At 41.1% G+C, this 14,288-nt stretch overlaps 2 protein-coding genes across 2 annotated transcripts in view; both read left to right on the forward strand.

The window, feature by feature from the left end:
• Positions 1-2,610: 2,610 nt before the first annotated feature.
• Positions 2,611-8,127, forward strand: bhmt (betaine-homocysteine methyltransferase). Its single transcript, XM_074690283.1, has 8 exons — positions 2,611-2,798; positions 2,992-3,124; positions 3,246-3,358; positions 3,557-3,748; positions 6,245-6,392; positions 7,115-7,297; positions 7,382-7,610; positions 7,701-8,127. The coding sequence occupies exons 1-8, from the start codon at positions 2,688-2,690 to the stop codon at positions 7,879-7,881; spliced, it is 1,290 nt and encodes a 429-aa protein (XP_074546384.1). The 5' UTR covers positions 2,611-2,687; the 3' UTR covers positions 7,882-8,127.
• A 2,783-nt stretch (positions 8,128-10,910) lies between these two features.
• Positions 10,911-14,288, forward strand: part of jmy (junction mediating and regulatory protein, p53 cofactor) — a 33,207-nt gene continuing 29,829 nt past the window's right edge. The window contains exon 1 of the mRNA XM_074691208.1: positions 10,911-12,173. Coding sequence (XP_074547309.1) covers positions 11,358-12,173 — 816 coding nt within the window. The 5' untranslated portion in view covers positions 10,911-11,357. The remainder of the gene's footprint in view (positions 12,174-14,288) is intronic.

Genomic DNA, 14,288 nt, shown 5'->3' on the forward strand with positions numbered 1-14,288 from the left:
CACACCCCCAATAAAAGCCAATAAGTGTTTTAACAACAGATATCAAGAGATCTAACTGTACTTCAGAGTTTCTGTTTGAACAGCTGAGGTTTAAGGTTTGAATAATTTGTTTGAATGAGTGACAGATTATAAACTGGTGTGTGTGTGTGTGTGTGTGTGTGTGTGTGTGTGTGTGTGTGTGTGTGTGTGTGTGTGTGTGTGTGTGTGTGTGTGTGTGTGTGTGTGTGTGTGTGTGTGTGTTGTTCTGAATATCTAATGCAGGCTCACTCAGAGAAACATTCAACCTTTTTTCAGAAGCATGTGAAAACTACCGTGTAGAGTCCAACTGTGCACGTACCAAAGGCTCCGTCATTCTGCAAGGTGCAGATTAAACACCTCAGTAAATGAACACTCTGTCAACACATTCTCAGACTTCTATGTCACTACTTTCACATTGTCGTTCTCCTCATTACTTTGAAGCTGGCTCATGATGATGACATGTTTAAGATCTTTGTAGAGCAGAAGATTTGAATATTAATCTGCACAATACACAGAAGCTTCCATGCAGAGTTCAAAGGGATCACAGCACACGTTAAATCTTCTCTGCTGCTACTTTGTTTTATTGTATCAAAGATTTCTTCCATGCACAGAATGTTTGATCCCAGCTGGTATGGATCAGTACAGTTTGGTCTTGGTCGGGGCGGTAAAGCCTGTTTGCGTTTCCACAACCAACCGTCAATCGGCAGAATGTAAGCTAGTAGCATGGTATACTAATAGTATGATGGCATAGCAGCGTGACACAGTGGACTCTGCTAATAAATCCAATGAAGAAGAAAATTGCGATGTAGTGTCATGCTGTTTCATGTCACCATAGTCCAAACAAAAAGGAAGTTATTTTCACAAAGTCAACTGGAGAATTAAGCATAGCAAAGTTTTTTTTTTTTTTTTTTTATTACCACTGGAAGTGACAATTCTTTCAACCAATCAACGGACTGCAATATTTCTAGCTCCACCTTCTAGGGTTGGGGCGGTACATCTGGCACCCCAACAGAAGGGTACGAAAAAGTAGAATGGTACGGGTCGGTAATTTGGGGACCTTGACCCAGTTTTGTCAGAGAGATGATGCATTATGTGCAACAGCATGTCTCTGTACTAGAAGAGTCCAGGTACTAAACTGACCTGACTGCAGTTTTGACTCGTTGAATATTCAAACTAACAATTAATCAAAAAGGAAAACGAACAATTAAAGAGGTTACATCCTCTACCAGGCAAGAATGGGACAAAATTTCACCCTAGGCTCCAGAAACTTCTCTCCAGGGTTCACAAGCTGTTGCGGAGTGACGTTAGAAGAAGAGATGATGCAACACAGTGACAAATGTGCATCTTTTCCAAATAACTGAAGTGTTTTTCTTGCATCAGATTAAAGAATAAGCACATATTTTCCCTTAAAAGGACTGTGAGGACTGTTTGAATTGGATTGCAGCGACACCTTTTGGCCTGGAGTTGCACACACACTGTCAAAAAGACTTAACTCTTAACAAGACACATGTTTGTTTTGGAAATTAATGGAGATCAGATTTTCTTTTTCACAGTACTTTTCTTTTTTTAAGACGACCTTTTACTGGATAAAATGTGACGAAGTAGGGTATTTATCCACAATTATGTAGCAGTGTTGTCTGAAACGTGACAACAAGCCAGCTGTCAGTTTGTACCATAGTTCAGTAGCCGGCTAGCGCTACTCGCAGCCAGGTGCTCTGGGACGAACTCATAAACTGTAACGTTTGTGACTCCTGGTTATGTCCTACCAGTGCTGACGTAACCTCATTTTTTATTTTATTGATAGACTACTGATTGATAGACGTAGACTGCAGAATAACTGCAGCACGTGGGTCTGAATGAGCATTATCACAAAAAGCTTAACTCGTGTTTTAGCTTTTAGCTCATGCTCTATCTCTCTCCTGTTTATCTTTCTTCTGCTCATCTGTCCTTTTTCTGTCCGACAGTTAGGCTGCAGTGTCCACCATCACGACAAAATTAATCACAGAAATTATTTTCCATAGAGAAAAACATGGATCTCCCTCCTAACTGCCAGACTTTTGTTGTGGTGTCCTGCCGACCCATTTGGGAAGCAGAGAAGTAGCATTTAGGAATAACTTACGCTGATAATCTCATTTTAAAGTGTGAATTATGAACAAGCATGTATCTAGAAGGGAAACTTTTCCAAGTTCACTTAGAAACTTCACAGTTCCTTTAAACAGTGCATGTTTTCATCTAGAACATGTGATATGGTGTCCCTTAACCCACTGAATTTAATAAAATGGTTTGCAAACCACCGCAGTCATGTTTTACCACAGCATCTATTTTGCAGACATAAGTCTTTGTTGAAACAGTGCTGAACAGATGAACCTGGTGATCTTCATGAGCTAAATTCGTCAAACTTTCCATTAATCCATTATCTCATTCTCTCCTTTGAACACCGAGTCCTCACAGCTTCAATCCACCAAATGTCACAGGTTACTCCCTCTCTCAGCGGAGCGGAGCAGGGTAGGGGGCGTTTTTCTGAGGAGGTTTAGCATAAACAATAGGTTTTCTTGTGTGAACTTGCCAAAGGGGGAGTGAAAAGGGATGACCCGCTTTAAGGGGCTGGCGGCTTCTGACGTGACACCGGGAGCACCGCACCCCTTACTCGGATTATAAATGCAGCATGGATGCGTATGATCGGTCCTTTCCAAACTCAGAAGAACTCTACAGCTGAGAGGAGAGGCCCGGGCACTGCTCTTACTATCAACATCATCATCATCATGTCATCAGGAAAGAAGGTAAACCACACGTGCTGATGAGACGCGTTTGATTTAGCTCTTAAACTCAGTGCATGGAGAAGCAACAGGGTGAGGTCGCGTTTTTGCGCACAAGGAAATCTGTGTGCGCACTCCAAACTTTCACAGAGTGGAAAGTAAGGAACATGTATGCACCTTTTAACATGTCTTTGCACACTTTTTGAATCTCTTTCAGGGTATTTTGGAGCGTCTGGATGCAGGAGAGATCGTCATCGGAGACGGAGGCTTTGTCTTCGCCCTTGAGAAAAGGGGCTACGTCAAAGCAGGACCATGGACACCTGAGGCTGCTGCCGAGCACCCTGAAGCAGGTATTTCCCACCACCCACTACCCTCATGCATGTCTGCAGCAGACACCAGTGTGTGTGTGTGCAAACCTGTGAATCCAGTTTTGAAGCGAACTGATGAGCTGAATGTGTGTTTTTTTTCCAGTGAGGCAGCTGCACAGGGAGTTCCTGAGAGCTGGCTCCGATGTCATGCAGACATTCACTTTCTATGCAAGCGATGATAAGCTGGATAACAGGGGAAATAAAGTGCAGACCACTGTGAGTAGCGTGACACTATGAGTGTGTGTTAAAGTGTGTTTGTGTGTGGCTGCAGCTGCTCTCAGGCCTCATCAGGAGGAGATGGCAGTTTGGCACCAGATTTGGCCTTAATCCAAAAGTTTGTGCACATGGAGGTAAAGGAGGAGGAGGTTTGTGTGTGGTACTGAGTGAAAGTCTCTTTTCTTCTTCTCACTGCAGGGTGCGAAGATCAACGAGGCCGCCTGTGACCTGGCTAGAGAGGTGGCCAATGAAGGTAATGCTCTGGTGGCAGGTGGAGTCTCTCAGACCCCCTCTTACCTCAGCTGCAAGAGCGAGGATGAGGTGAAGGCCATCTTCAAGAAGCAACTGGATGTCTTTGTCGATAAGAAAGTGGACTTCTTGATTGCTGAGGTATGCACTGAACTCTACATCCTTGTGTTTTTAAGGAAAGCTGCTGGCATGAGATCAAGTATCTGAGAAGAAAAGGGGGAAAAAGCTTTAAAACCTGTAATATGCATTCCAGTTGCATTACTTCAAGACAGAAACTCTTTAGTAACTCAGGCTTAGGAGCCTTTTAAAGAAGCTAACCTTGCCATGTAAACTAGCTGTTGTGCAACACCAAACTGCAGATTCCTTTTTTTTTTTTTTCAAAAAGTTAGTGCTGGAAAAGGTTTGCAGGGAAGGAAACTCTGAATATTTTTGTGTCTGTTTTTTTTAATCCACTTATTAAATTAAAACAGAGAACACAATGTTAGGATGGTGTAAAGAGGTTTGTTACTTGTTTCATTTAAAGACCTCTGTGTTAACTCCAGCGGCTGAACAGACCTAGTTAGGTGTTAATTGGCAGCACCTGGTCTGCAAACAGGAATTAGTTTAAAAGCAGAAGGTCTAACTTGGCCACTTGGTGGCGTACTGATACTTTAAATATATTTTTGAGAAGGACATGAAAATGCAACGCTAACACTGCAAAAAAAAAAGAAAAAAAAAAGAAATTTCATCAAATGTTAATCTTATTTTTGAAAAAAATGAATGAATAAATAAATAAAAAATAAAAATACATAAATAAATAAATAAATAAAAAAAATCTTTAAACTTTATATAAGGCACATGCAACTGACCAGTCAAGAAAAATATCTTATTTCAAGTTATACCAAGACAAAAATTAGATGTTGCTTGTAACTAGTAAAAATATCTGCTAATGGAGTAAGAAAGTTTCTTGTATTACAAAGTTCTAATTGACAGGCACTTTTTTTTTTTTTTACTCTACTAGCAGATATTTTTACTTGCTACAAACAATTCAGACCTCATTTGTTTTAATATCTAGAAATAAGACATGATTCTTGACTTGTCGGTCAAATGTGGCTCATCAGGTATTTTAAAACAGGTAGTACAAAAACACTTGATAAGATTTCAGTTTTTATACTGTATGTTTGGGCACAGACAATTAAATTTATTCTTATTGTGATGCAGGCGTTATCCATTGGTCAGGTCTGATCTTTCTTCTTAGTTAAGGAGGAAATATTTGCATCTTTTAAAGATTAACCATGCTAAACTGCTCCAGAGCTGTCTTTTTCTGCTCCTATAGCAAAGTTTTACCAAAGTTAACATGGATACAACAGACAATAGATGAACTAGACAAAACTGAGTGGTTATTGCTCAGACACAGGACTCATAAAGGGATAGATAACAAAACCGATTTAAAATGATTAAATAAAAAGCATGGATCAAGTGGCTCAGTTACTCTACAAACCAGGGGCTTTGTTGTGGGTGGGCCCAATGGTCCTAGGCCCACCCACTTTTCAAAAAGTCTATTCTAAAATTCTTTAAAAATGGTTTAAAAGGAACATTGTGAAATTGTCACTTCTAGTTTGTCTTTTTATTGTTGGACACCCTGTCTTTTTGGCCTGCTGGAAAAAACAAACCAATTAATCAGTTATGAAAAATTCTGCCTCATGTTACTTGGGTGGGACTAGAGGATGATTTGAGGAAAGAATGTAGATTCTTTGTCTTATTGGACCATGGTTAATGTTGCCACTCGCTACTCTGGCCAGGACTGTAAAAGTCAATTGGATGTGGAACAGTCTGATTCACAGACATGTTAAAGTGCAGTCAAATATTAAAGGAACAAAAATTAACTAGTAACCTTAGCATATCAGTCAGGGTTTTTATTATTTAACTGTTTATCTAACTTTTATAGTTTAAGGCTCAGGCAAAATTTGTTTAGCTCATCAAAACTGAAATCTTGGCTCCATCCCTGCCTCATATGTAGGACAAGGTTGCCATATTTTATAAAACGTCTTGGTGGCTATGCGACTAGATTGCAATATAATTTACTTTTATTGTAATAAGATTTATCATTCTGAGGCTAACACTTTTTTAACATTCATATTTTATAATCAAGCACTAGTCTTCTGAACACACACGTCCTTCTTCTGCTGTATTTGGTCACACAATGCTCTCTTTGGCATATGATCCTCTCTTTATTATATTGTGCATTAAATGACAATGAAAGGTGGTTGGGACCAGCTCTCAGCTCACTTTTTCCCTGTACAAGATCTCATTCTTGGAGCAGTGTGGTGTGCCTTACTGATCTGTTACTTGCAGAGCAGGTTTTGAACAGTGGGCTATAAAGCTTGCTGAAAATGAGTCAAGTAAGTGAGAAGTAAAAGTAAAGTAGCCTAGGTCAGTCATTTTGATCCATTACTGGAGGAGAAAAGAGGCTTTAAAGTTCCAGTAGCATGAAATAAAGCTGCAGGTTGAGAATACCGAACTCCGTCTCAAGAAGTGAATGATAACATGAGAAAATATCTGCCAGTTTTACTTAGTTGCCAAGTTCCTTTCCTATAGAAAATGCTCTGCATGTAGATAAAAGATCACACGTCACAAGTGTGTTTTGTTTCCCTGTAGTACTTTGAGCATGTTGAGGAAGCCGAGTGGGCCGTCCAGGTTCTCAAGACCACTGGGCTCCCCGTGGCTGCAACTCTGTGCATCGGACCCGAGGGAGACCTGAACAAGGTCAGCCCTGGAGACTGCGCCGTCAGGCTCGTCAAGGCTGGTATGAAGATATCTGTATTTATCAACTGTATGTGTGTAAAGAATGTCTGGTTACCTGAAGGAGGCAAAATGCAGTTAAAATGTTAAACACAGGATTATTTTCCCAGCAGTCACTTCTCTGTGCCACAGAACAGATAAACCAGACTAAAGGTCAGATCAAGGAACAGAAATGGCTAATGAATTTTAAGCTCACAGTCAAACATCCTCCACAGGATCACGGTAGTCTCATGACCGGGGTTTAAACATTGTTTAAGACCTCTGCAGAGATCTGACTGAGCAGAATAAAAACCACCACAGCAGAAAAATCTTAATTTCCTGGATAACTTTTGGCAGAGATTCAGGGGCGCTGCAGGCGTCTGTTTAACTCTGCAGAGTCATGAGAGAACTGCTCTTTTAGCGCATAACTGTTGAATCTATCAGCATTTGGTGAACATAAATTTGATACTTAATAATTAAAACAAGAAGCAGTGTGGAGGAGGGGAACCCAAGTGTGAAAAGCATGCAACCAATATAAAACTGATTATATCCAGAGGGTAAATGATTCAGCAATGTTGTGTGGGTGTAAAAGTGAATATTTGAAATCTGTGCATGCATGATTTGAAAATGGTACTTCAGTGCCCTCTAGTGGAAGTAGAAACTCATTGCAGCAGACAATTAAATTATAAATGCCCCTCATGTTCTCTCTAATATCCAGCCACTCAAAACCTACGTTTTCTTTCCCAGGTGCTCAGATTGTTGGAGTCAACTGCCACTTTGACCCTGAGACCTGTGTGAAGACTGTGAGGATGATGAAGGAAGGTGTGGAGAAAGCCAACCTTAAGGCTCACTTCATGTGCCAGCCTCTGGCTTACCACACCCCTGACTGCAACTGCCAGGGCTTCATTGACCTGCCTGAGTTCCCCTTCAGTATGTATAAACCCTTAGATCTGCAGATTTAGACGCTGACCGTGGTAAATCATGATACCAAAATGCATGTGTGCCCTCTTGCAGGTCTGGAGCCCAGAGTCCTGACCAGGTGGGACATGCAGAAGTATGCCCGTGAAGCATACAAAGCCGGCATCCGTTACATTGGAGGCTGCTGTGGATTTGAGCCGTATCATATCCGCGCCCTGGCTGAGGAACTCTCTCCCGAGAGGGGTGGTCTTCCTGCAGGATCCGAGAAGCATGGCTTGTGGGGCAGCGGTCTGGAGATGCACACCAAGCCATGGGTCAGAGCCAGGTAGACTTTGGACGCCTCTGCTCCCCTTACGTATTCTCAATTTACCTCTGCTTTAAGTCGAACAAAAAAGTAACTTCTCCTTCTTTATAGGGCTCGTCGCGACTACTGGGAGAACCTGAAGCCTGCATCTGGCCGTCCCTGGTGCCCTGCTATGTCCATTCCTGACGGTTGGGGCGTCACCAAGGGCAGTGCTGAGCTGATGCAGCAGAAGGAGGCCACCTCCAAGGAGCAGATGAAGGCTGTCTTTGAAAGGGCCGACAAAACCCACTGAGCGCTTCCTCAGGCAGCTCTCCAACACTTCCCTCAAGTTTACATACCAAAAAAATCACAATGCTGAAGTTTTTTCTGTCTCTTTAGGACCATTTACTCCGCTTCCTTCCAGGCTGCTTCAGCCATCTTTAACTATCTGCTTAACTTTGATGATGCCCAAGGAGAAGTTACTGTGATTCAAACTGGCTGCTGTGAATGCTCACATGTGATGCCTTGACACTCCAAAAAAATTACTGACGTTGTCTTACGCAAATAAAACGATGTTGGGAAAAATGAGCATTGTTGTGGATTTTGTTCATTTTGGAAGTGTGATGTTTTTAGTGAATCATGTGATGTTTAACTTTTCACTGTGTTAAACTTATATAAAGTCAACAACTATTCTTTAAAAGACCATTCATGACTGGATATCCAAGATTTTCCCTCCACTTAAAGGAATGTCACCTGAATAGCAGGTGAGCTGGATAACGCCAGTGGTTCCTGAAGCTTCACAAATGATCAGCCTGTATCTGTTTATTAGAGGGTTGATTTCCTGAACTCAAAATAATAACTTTGAATGATCTCTATAAAATTGTGGGCAGGATTTCCATCCAATAAATACATGTAACCCCAACTCAAACTTAGTACATCTATACAATAACAAAAATTAGTTAGCCCAACTCATACATAAGAAATAACGTCAAGATGTAATTATTGTAGTTACCTAGTGAAATTATTTTACATTCGTCCAACTCAAACTATTGTGATTAATTGTAAATTTAAGCAAGCTAAAAACCACTGTTTGACCAATCCCATGAAAAAAAAAATAAAAAACCTGATTGACATTTTGAGTGATGAGGGAACACAGGGGACATGAGACTGCTGATGATGCGCAGGTGGGAACATGGGGCTCCACAGTTTGGAGCTCACTCAAATAAGGCACTTGGCAGTTGATTTAAACTGAGTTATTTTAACACAATAACATAAAATTCCTTGTGGGAACATGATTTAATCAAGTAGATGTAACATTTTAACGAAGAAAAAAACGAGAAAAAAGTAAATATTTTTCCCCTATCTAATTTTGCATGCACCTTTTGTGTGAACACTTCCTAACCTATCTTGTTGTGGCTCAAACTGAGTTTTCAGTCTTCCTATTTTAATGGTTTAACAGAGTTCTCAGTAAATGTACCGCTGTGAGAGCACATGTCAGAGGTTATTATGTAACTCTGGCCTTTTTAACTGGGCGTCCAATGTGGAGTGTGATTTCCTGTGTTTATTCAGCTGACTGTGGGCAGCTATTGTGCTGTGGAAATATTGTCATGTGGAATAACCCCACTGGCAGGCCTCTTTAATCTATATAAAACACAACCTTCACCCAGTGAACCATATTTAATTCTTTTCAATCACCTTTTAACACTTTATGACGAACAGAAGTCCAGAAACAAAAGCAGGAAACGTGTTTGCTTTTTTTTCTTAGCTCTAGTTCTTTTTTTAATTTGAACTTTTTTTTGTCCATCTTCTCATTCGTCCTACTACGTAAAAATTTCCAAATAAATACATACAAAAAAAATAATACTAAATGTTGGGGAAACTTTTGAATTACGTCTTAAAACAAAAGGTCTTTCTTTAGCTATGGAGTATGCAGCATCTAACGTCGTGACGTTTTCTGCGTCCTTGCGTCATCGATTTACCCACGTGCAGATGTTTATGCTCCTCGTGCACGTCTGTGGCGAAGGAGGCGAGCATACAGAGGGATGAACAGAGAAAACTGGAGGGAGGCTATGATCACACATTTTAATCCAAACATGGAAATAATGGACTGAAAGATGAACTAACGCTGAGGTGAACCAAGTCGTACTCTGTTATTTTGTTCATGAAACTAATTTCATAAAATAAAGACTATGCTACATTCACGTAACGTCGAACAACATCTTCATATCAGTCGCACTAGTGATTTCGTGTACTGACTAAGTTTTAGGGGTATAATTAGAAACATTTTAAAAGAAAATAAATATTTCGAAACATTCATACACCACAGTAGAGGAATGTGTCATTTAAATATCCCAATTTACATTATGACATTGAGCAAAGTAAAGTTTTTTTTTCATCTGCAGATCACTGGTCTATATTAATCCCAAAATATCACATATACAGTATACGAATTTGTAAATTGATTGATAATTGATAGAAAATATTCTCAATTTAATGTCAGGCAAAAATGTCTTGAGAGCTTGGAACAGGAGCATGTTCATTATTGGCTGCATCACCCCTTCTTTTGACAACACTTTGTAAAGATTTTGGAACAGGGGAGACTAGTTTCTTTAGTGTTAAGGTGACATAAATAATTAATCATTAAATGAATGTAGACAGGTAAATCAATAAATATATTTATTATATATAGTAAGTGAAAAGTACAATGTCTGCAAACAGGTCTTAATTTTTAAGGTATTTAAACAAAAGTAAACCAGAGTATAAGGACAAAGACCAGACAAAAGAAACTGTAATAAACTGTTTGAAAGCTTTTTCTCTTGAAATGAATTTATTGTACAAATGCCTCGTTCTGTTACATTTATTTTCGTAAATGATACAAGGTTTCTTGTTCTTGAAACTACTAGAAAATGTGGAAACTGGCCATAAGTAAAATTAGATGACCGAAACAATACACTTTACTTTTGTTGTTACTGCGGTCAAAGGAATCAAAAATCAGGTTGAAATATGCAAGAATTATGTTGTTTGATAATTTTTTGACTATTTTTTTTTTACAGTTTGTGTGTAAATTTACGAAACCAAGGAAATAAAAACGAATTTTGTTTGCTTCACTACTGAGAAAACACTTAAAGTTAAAGATTACACTTTCATATAAGTCTTAACACTTTTAAATGACTCAATTTAAAGGTTGCTGTAGAAGTAGAGACCCTTTTTTTAAATTATTATAGTAAATATCATATTTACTACACTTCCATTGGACCCCTAAACGCCTCAGTGCGGGGGGGTGGTGGGTTCAGCAGTTAAACTCCGCCCCGGATTTGCCAACACGCACGCGCCTTGAATGCTTGTAAACAGAACCTCACACGTGACACCGAGAGCCGAGTCGCGCGACCGCATTGTCTGCGAGCGGACAAAGAGCAACACAGTCCGTGCGAGCTCCGTCCAGGTAAACGGTCAGGTATCATGACAACGGAGGTTACCTGCCGCGACATGAACCCGAGGATCCACCGTCAGCGTCACCGCGGAGTCCGAGCGAGTCTGATCGTTTAAAGAGCTCCATGTCCGGATCTGAAACCCGACCGTTAGGAGGGATAACGACGTTAGCCTGTGAGGGTAAACAAAGCTGGGGAGCCTTTGTTTCAGCTCTTAATTCAGCTAGCAGCGTCACACACAACATTTCTCACTTTACCTTACGTTTAATGTGAGCTAATCCACGCTAGCAGCAGCTCTTAGCATCGAGTTATTCTGTAATCTTACATTAATCTACGTGCCTCGGTTTACTGGCTGCATGAGATGTCATTCACAATGGAGGATAACTTGGAGTCTGGATGGGTCTCCGTCCGACCGAAAGTCTTCGACGAAAAAGAGAGACATAAATTCGTCTTCATCGTGGCCTGGAACGACATCGAAGGAAAGTTCGCCATAACCTGCCACAACAGAACCGTGCAGAGACGAAGCACCCTCCTGGACCTCGACAGCAGTCCCCCCGTGGCAGAAACACGCACAAAAAGTCCTCTCAAAACAAAGACGGATGAAGTCTGTCAAACGGGTAAAGTTAGACCTCACTCTGTCCCCAAAGGAAAACCCCAAACAAAGACTGTGAAAGTGTCAAAGACCTCAGAATGTGTCAGCACCGCGTTAGGCTCCTGGGACATAGTGACACCTAAAGTATTAGACATAGAGATCCTGGATCCAGTGGATGTCCTGTTGTCTCCGGACGATTCAGACCCAGGGGATGGTGAAAGCAGCCGCGAGGACTTCAGCTGGGCCGGTTTGTTCTCCTTCCAGGACCTGCGGGCAGTCCACTTCCAGCTGTGCACCGTCAACTCCGACCTGGAGCCGTGTTTACCCTCCTTCCCAGAGGAGCAGACCGGCATGTGGACGGTACTTTTCGGGTCAGCTGGAGTATCTCAGAGGGAGACGGATGCCTTGTGCTACCAGTTGCAGGTGTACCTGGGTCATGCCTTGGATACCTGTGGGTGGAAGATCCTGTCACAGGTTCTGTTTAGTGAAGGAGATGACACTGAGGAGTACTACGAGAGTCTGAGTGAGCTGAGGCAGAAGGGGTATGAGGATGCTCTGGAGAGGGCCAAGAGACGCATGCAAGAGGTAACTTATTTTGATTAATGTAGTTTCTATTAAATGCACATGTTGTGAAAGGTTTTGGATCATGGGAGACACATTTTCTCAACTGACAAGAACACGTGGAATGTTCTTTATTATATAAATCCTAGAGACAGACCCCTGTACTCAAATACTCAAGCCTGTGGTGTTTTTCCCTAAAAATATTGAATGAATATCAGTTTTATGCTTTTGGCTTCAGTGGAGAACAGGAAACTGGGGGATACTGAGGCTCCAAGTTGGAGTCCAACCCGGGCTACGAACCTAAAGTCAGATGATCATAGCTGGTATCCCAAGAGGTTGCAAAAACAAAAACAATCAGAAAAAAAGTGGGGGCGACATGATGTGCTGAGTCATATGCTGCAGGTTGTCAGACACAAAGAGGAGGAAGTGGTGACGGATCATCTGGTAAGGGGACTATATGTGGTATACCAAAAATCATACTTAAGCCAAGGTATCATCCTTATGTGGGGAAACCTGATGTCTGCTTAGAGCTTCCGTACTTGAGTCTGGTGACCTCAAACAACCAATTCAATAAATCAGAAATAAACCCAAAACAATCAGACAAATGCTCTCAGCCTGGGAGTATAAATAAAGATTTCAACAACAGACTGAAACATATCAGTCATACTCTCAATAAAATGACTAGAGGATCCATTATTTTCCAGATATAATACAAAAAAGTCTGAACAAACCATTTCCTAAAGCAGTTTAAGAAAGTTCTGGTCTCAGATTATCCTCCAAAAATATCCAGACCGGATTTGGCACATGTTCATTCTTTAACATATTTAAGGAGGCATGGGGAAACCACAGACTGGTGAAATCCCAAAGAAAAATATGTTGATTTCAGGGCATAATTGTGTCTCATGAGTTGTGTTACCACCACAGGAACTTTCTCCAGGGACTGGGGACTTTTGGGGGTACTAAGTGCAGTGTTTCCCACAGCACGAGAATAAATTTGTGGAACTAATTGCGGCATAGATGAAGAAAAAAAACTAAATTGTAGACAGTTTTCCTTTCCACTTTGTACCCTTACTTTAACCAAATCTGCGCTGAATCTGGGTATATATATAAAGACTACTTTAACTACAATTACTCTCTGTCTGAACATTGCCGTTAGTTATTTCACTCCAGCTTTGTGTCGACTCTTTTGATTGCTGTCATAAGCACAGTAGTTTCTAGAGCACCTTAATAATTTCTCAACAGCAGGTGAGCAGAGACTGGCTTACAATGATGCAACATATCACATCAGTCAAACACAATATGACATCACATTTATCAACCAATTACAGGAAGTCATTTGTCTCTCTGAATGAACAAGAATCTTCTTAAGCCCTGGACATTTCTCTTTTTGCCTCAACAAAAAGTTCTTGGTACATATAGGACCCGGTCTGATCAAAGTCTGGTGTAATGATGGAACAGAGAATGATAATAGACCATTTGCTTTTTCAGGAGAAGCTCCTGGGACTTAAGTTCCTGGTACCTTTGCTTTAAATGTAGCTGTGGTCTGCTTACTCTCCTCCTCTTCCTTTATCCTCCTCCCCTCCTCCTCCTCCTCTGTGATCTACCATCTGTTGCGGCTGCACGTTCACAGGCCTGAAATATGATCCGGTCCGGCCAGAGACAGCACACTCCAGTTGGCTGAGCGGTCTGAAGGGAGTTACATGGAAACATCAGAGAACAATTAGAGGTGGAGTGAGAGAAACGTTGTGTCACCACAGCTGCTGAGATAGTTTCAGTGTTAGGGCAGACAGCTGAAGGCATGTATTTAACTCGACAGGCGTGTAGAAAAGTAAACACATGATTAATTACAGAAGGAAGTGTGCCAGATACGGCGGAGCTGTTGGGTCTGGGCGAAATTACAGTCCTGATCAGAGTCAGTCTGAGTGTTCGAGAGGAGATAGAGCCTCAGGCTGAGTCGTCCAGGTCATCGTCTTCTTGTTTTGTTCGTCTGATTGACACACGAAGCACAAATAGCTGTGAAAAGGTTCAGCTGAAACAGGATGAAGATTGTTCAATCACACAATGACCAACTTGTTTCTGAGATGGAGATGGGAAATTTATTTGATTTGAAACACATAAGCTCATAGGTGTGAGCTATGA

This window comes from Halichoeres trimaculatus, unplaced genomic scaffold (genome assembly GCF_033239565.1).
Source record: "Halichoeres trimaculatus isolate MK-OKI-2021-1 unplaced genomic scaffold, fHalTri1.1 fHalTri1_scaffold_16, whole genome shotgun sequence".
Lineage (NCBI taxonomy): Eukaryota > Metazoa > Chordata > Actinopteri > Labriformes > Labridae > Halichoeres > Halichoeres trimaculatus.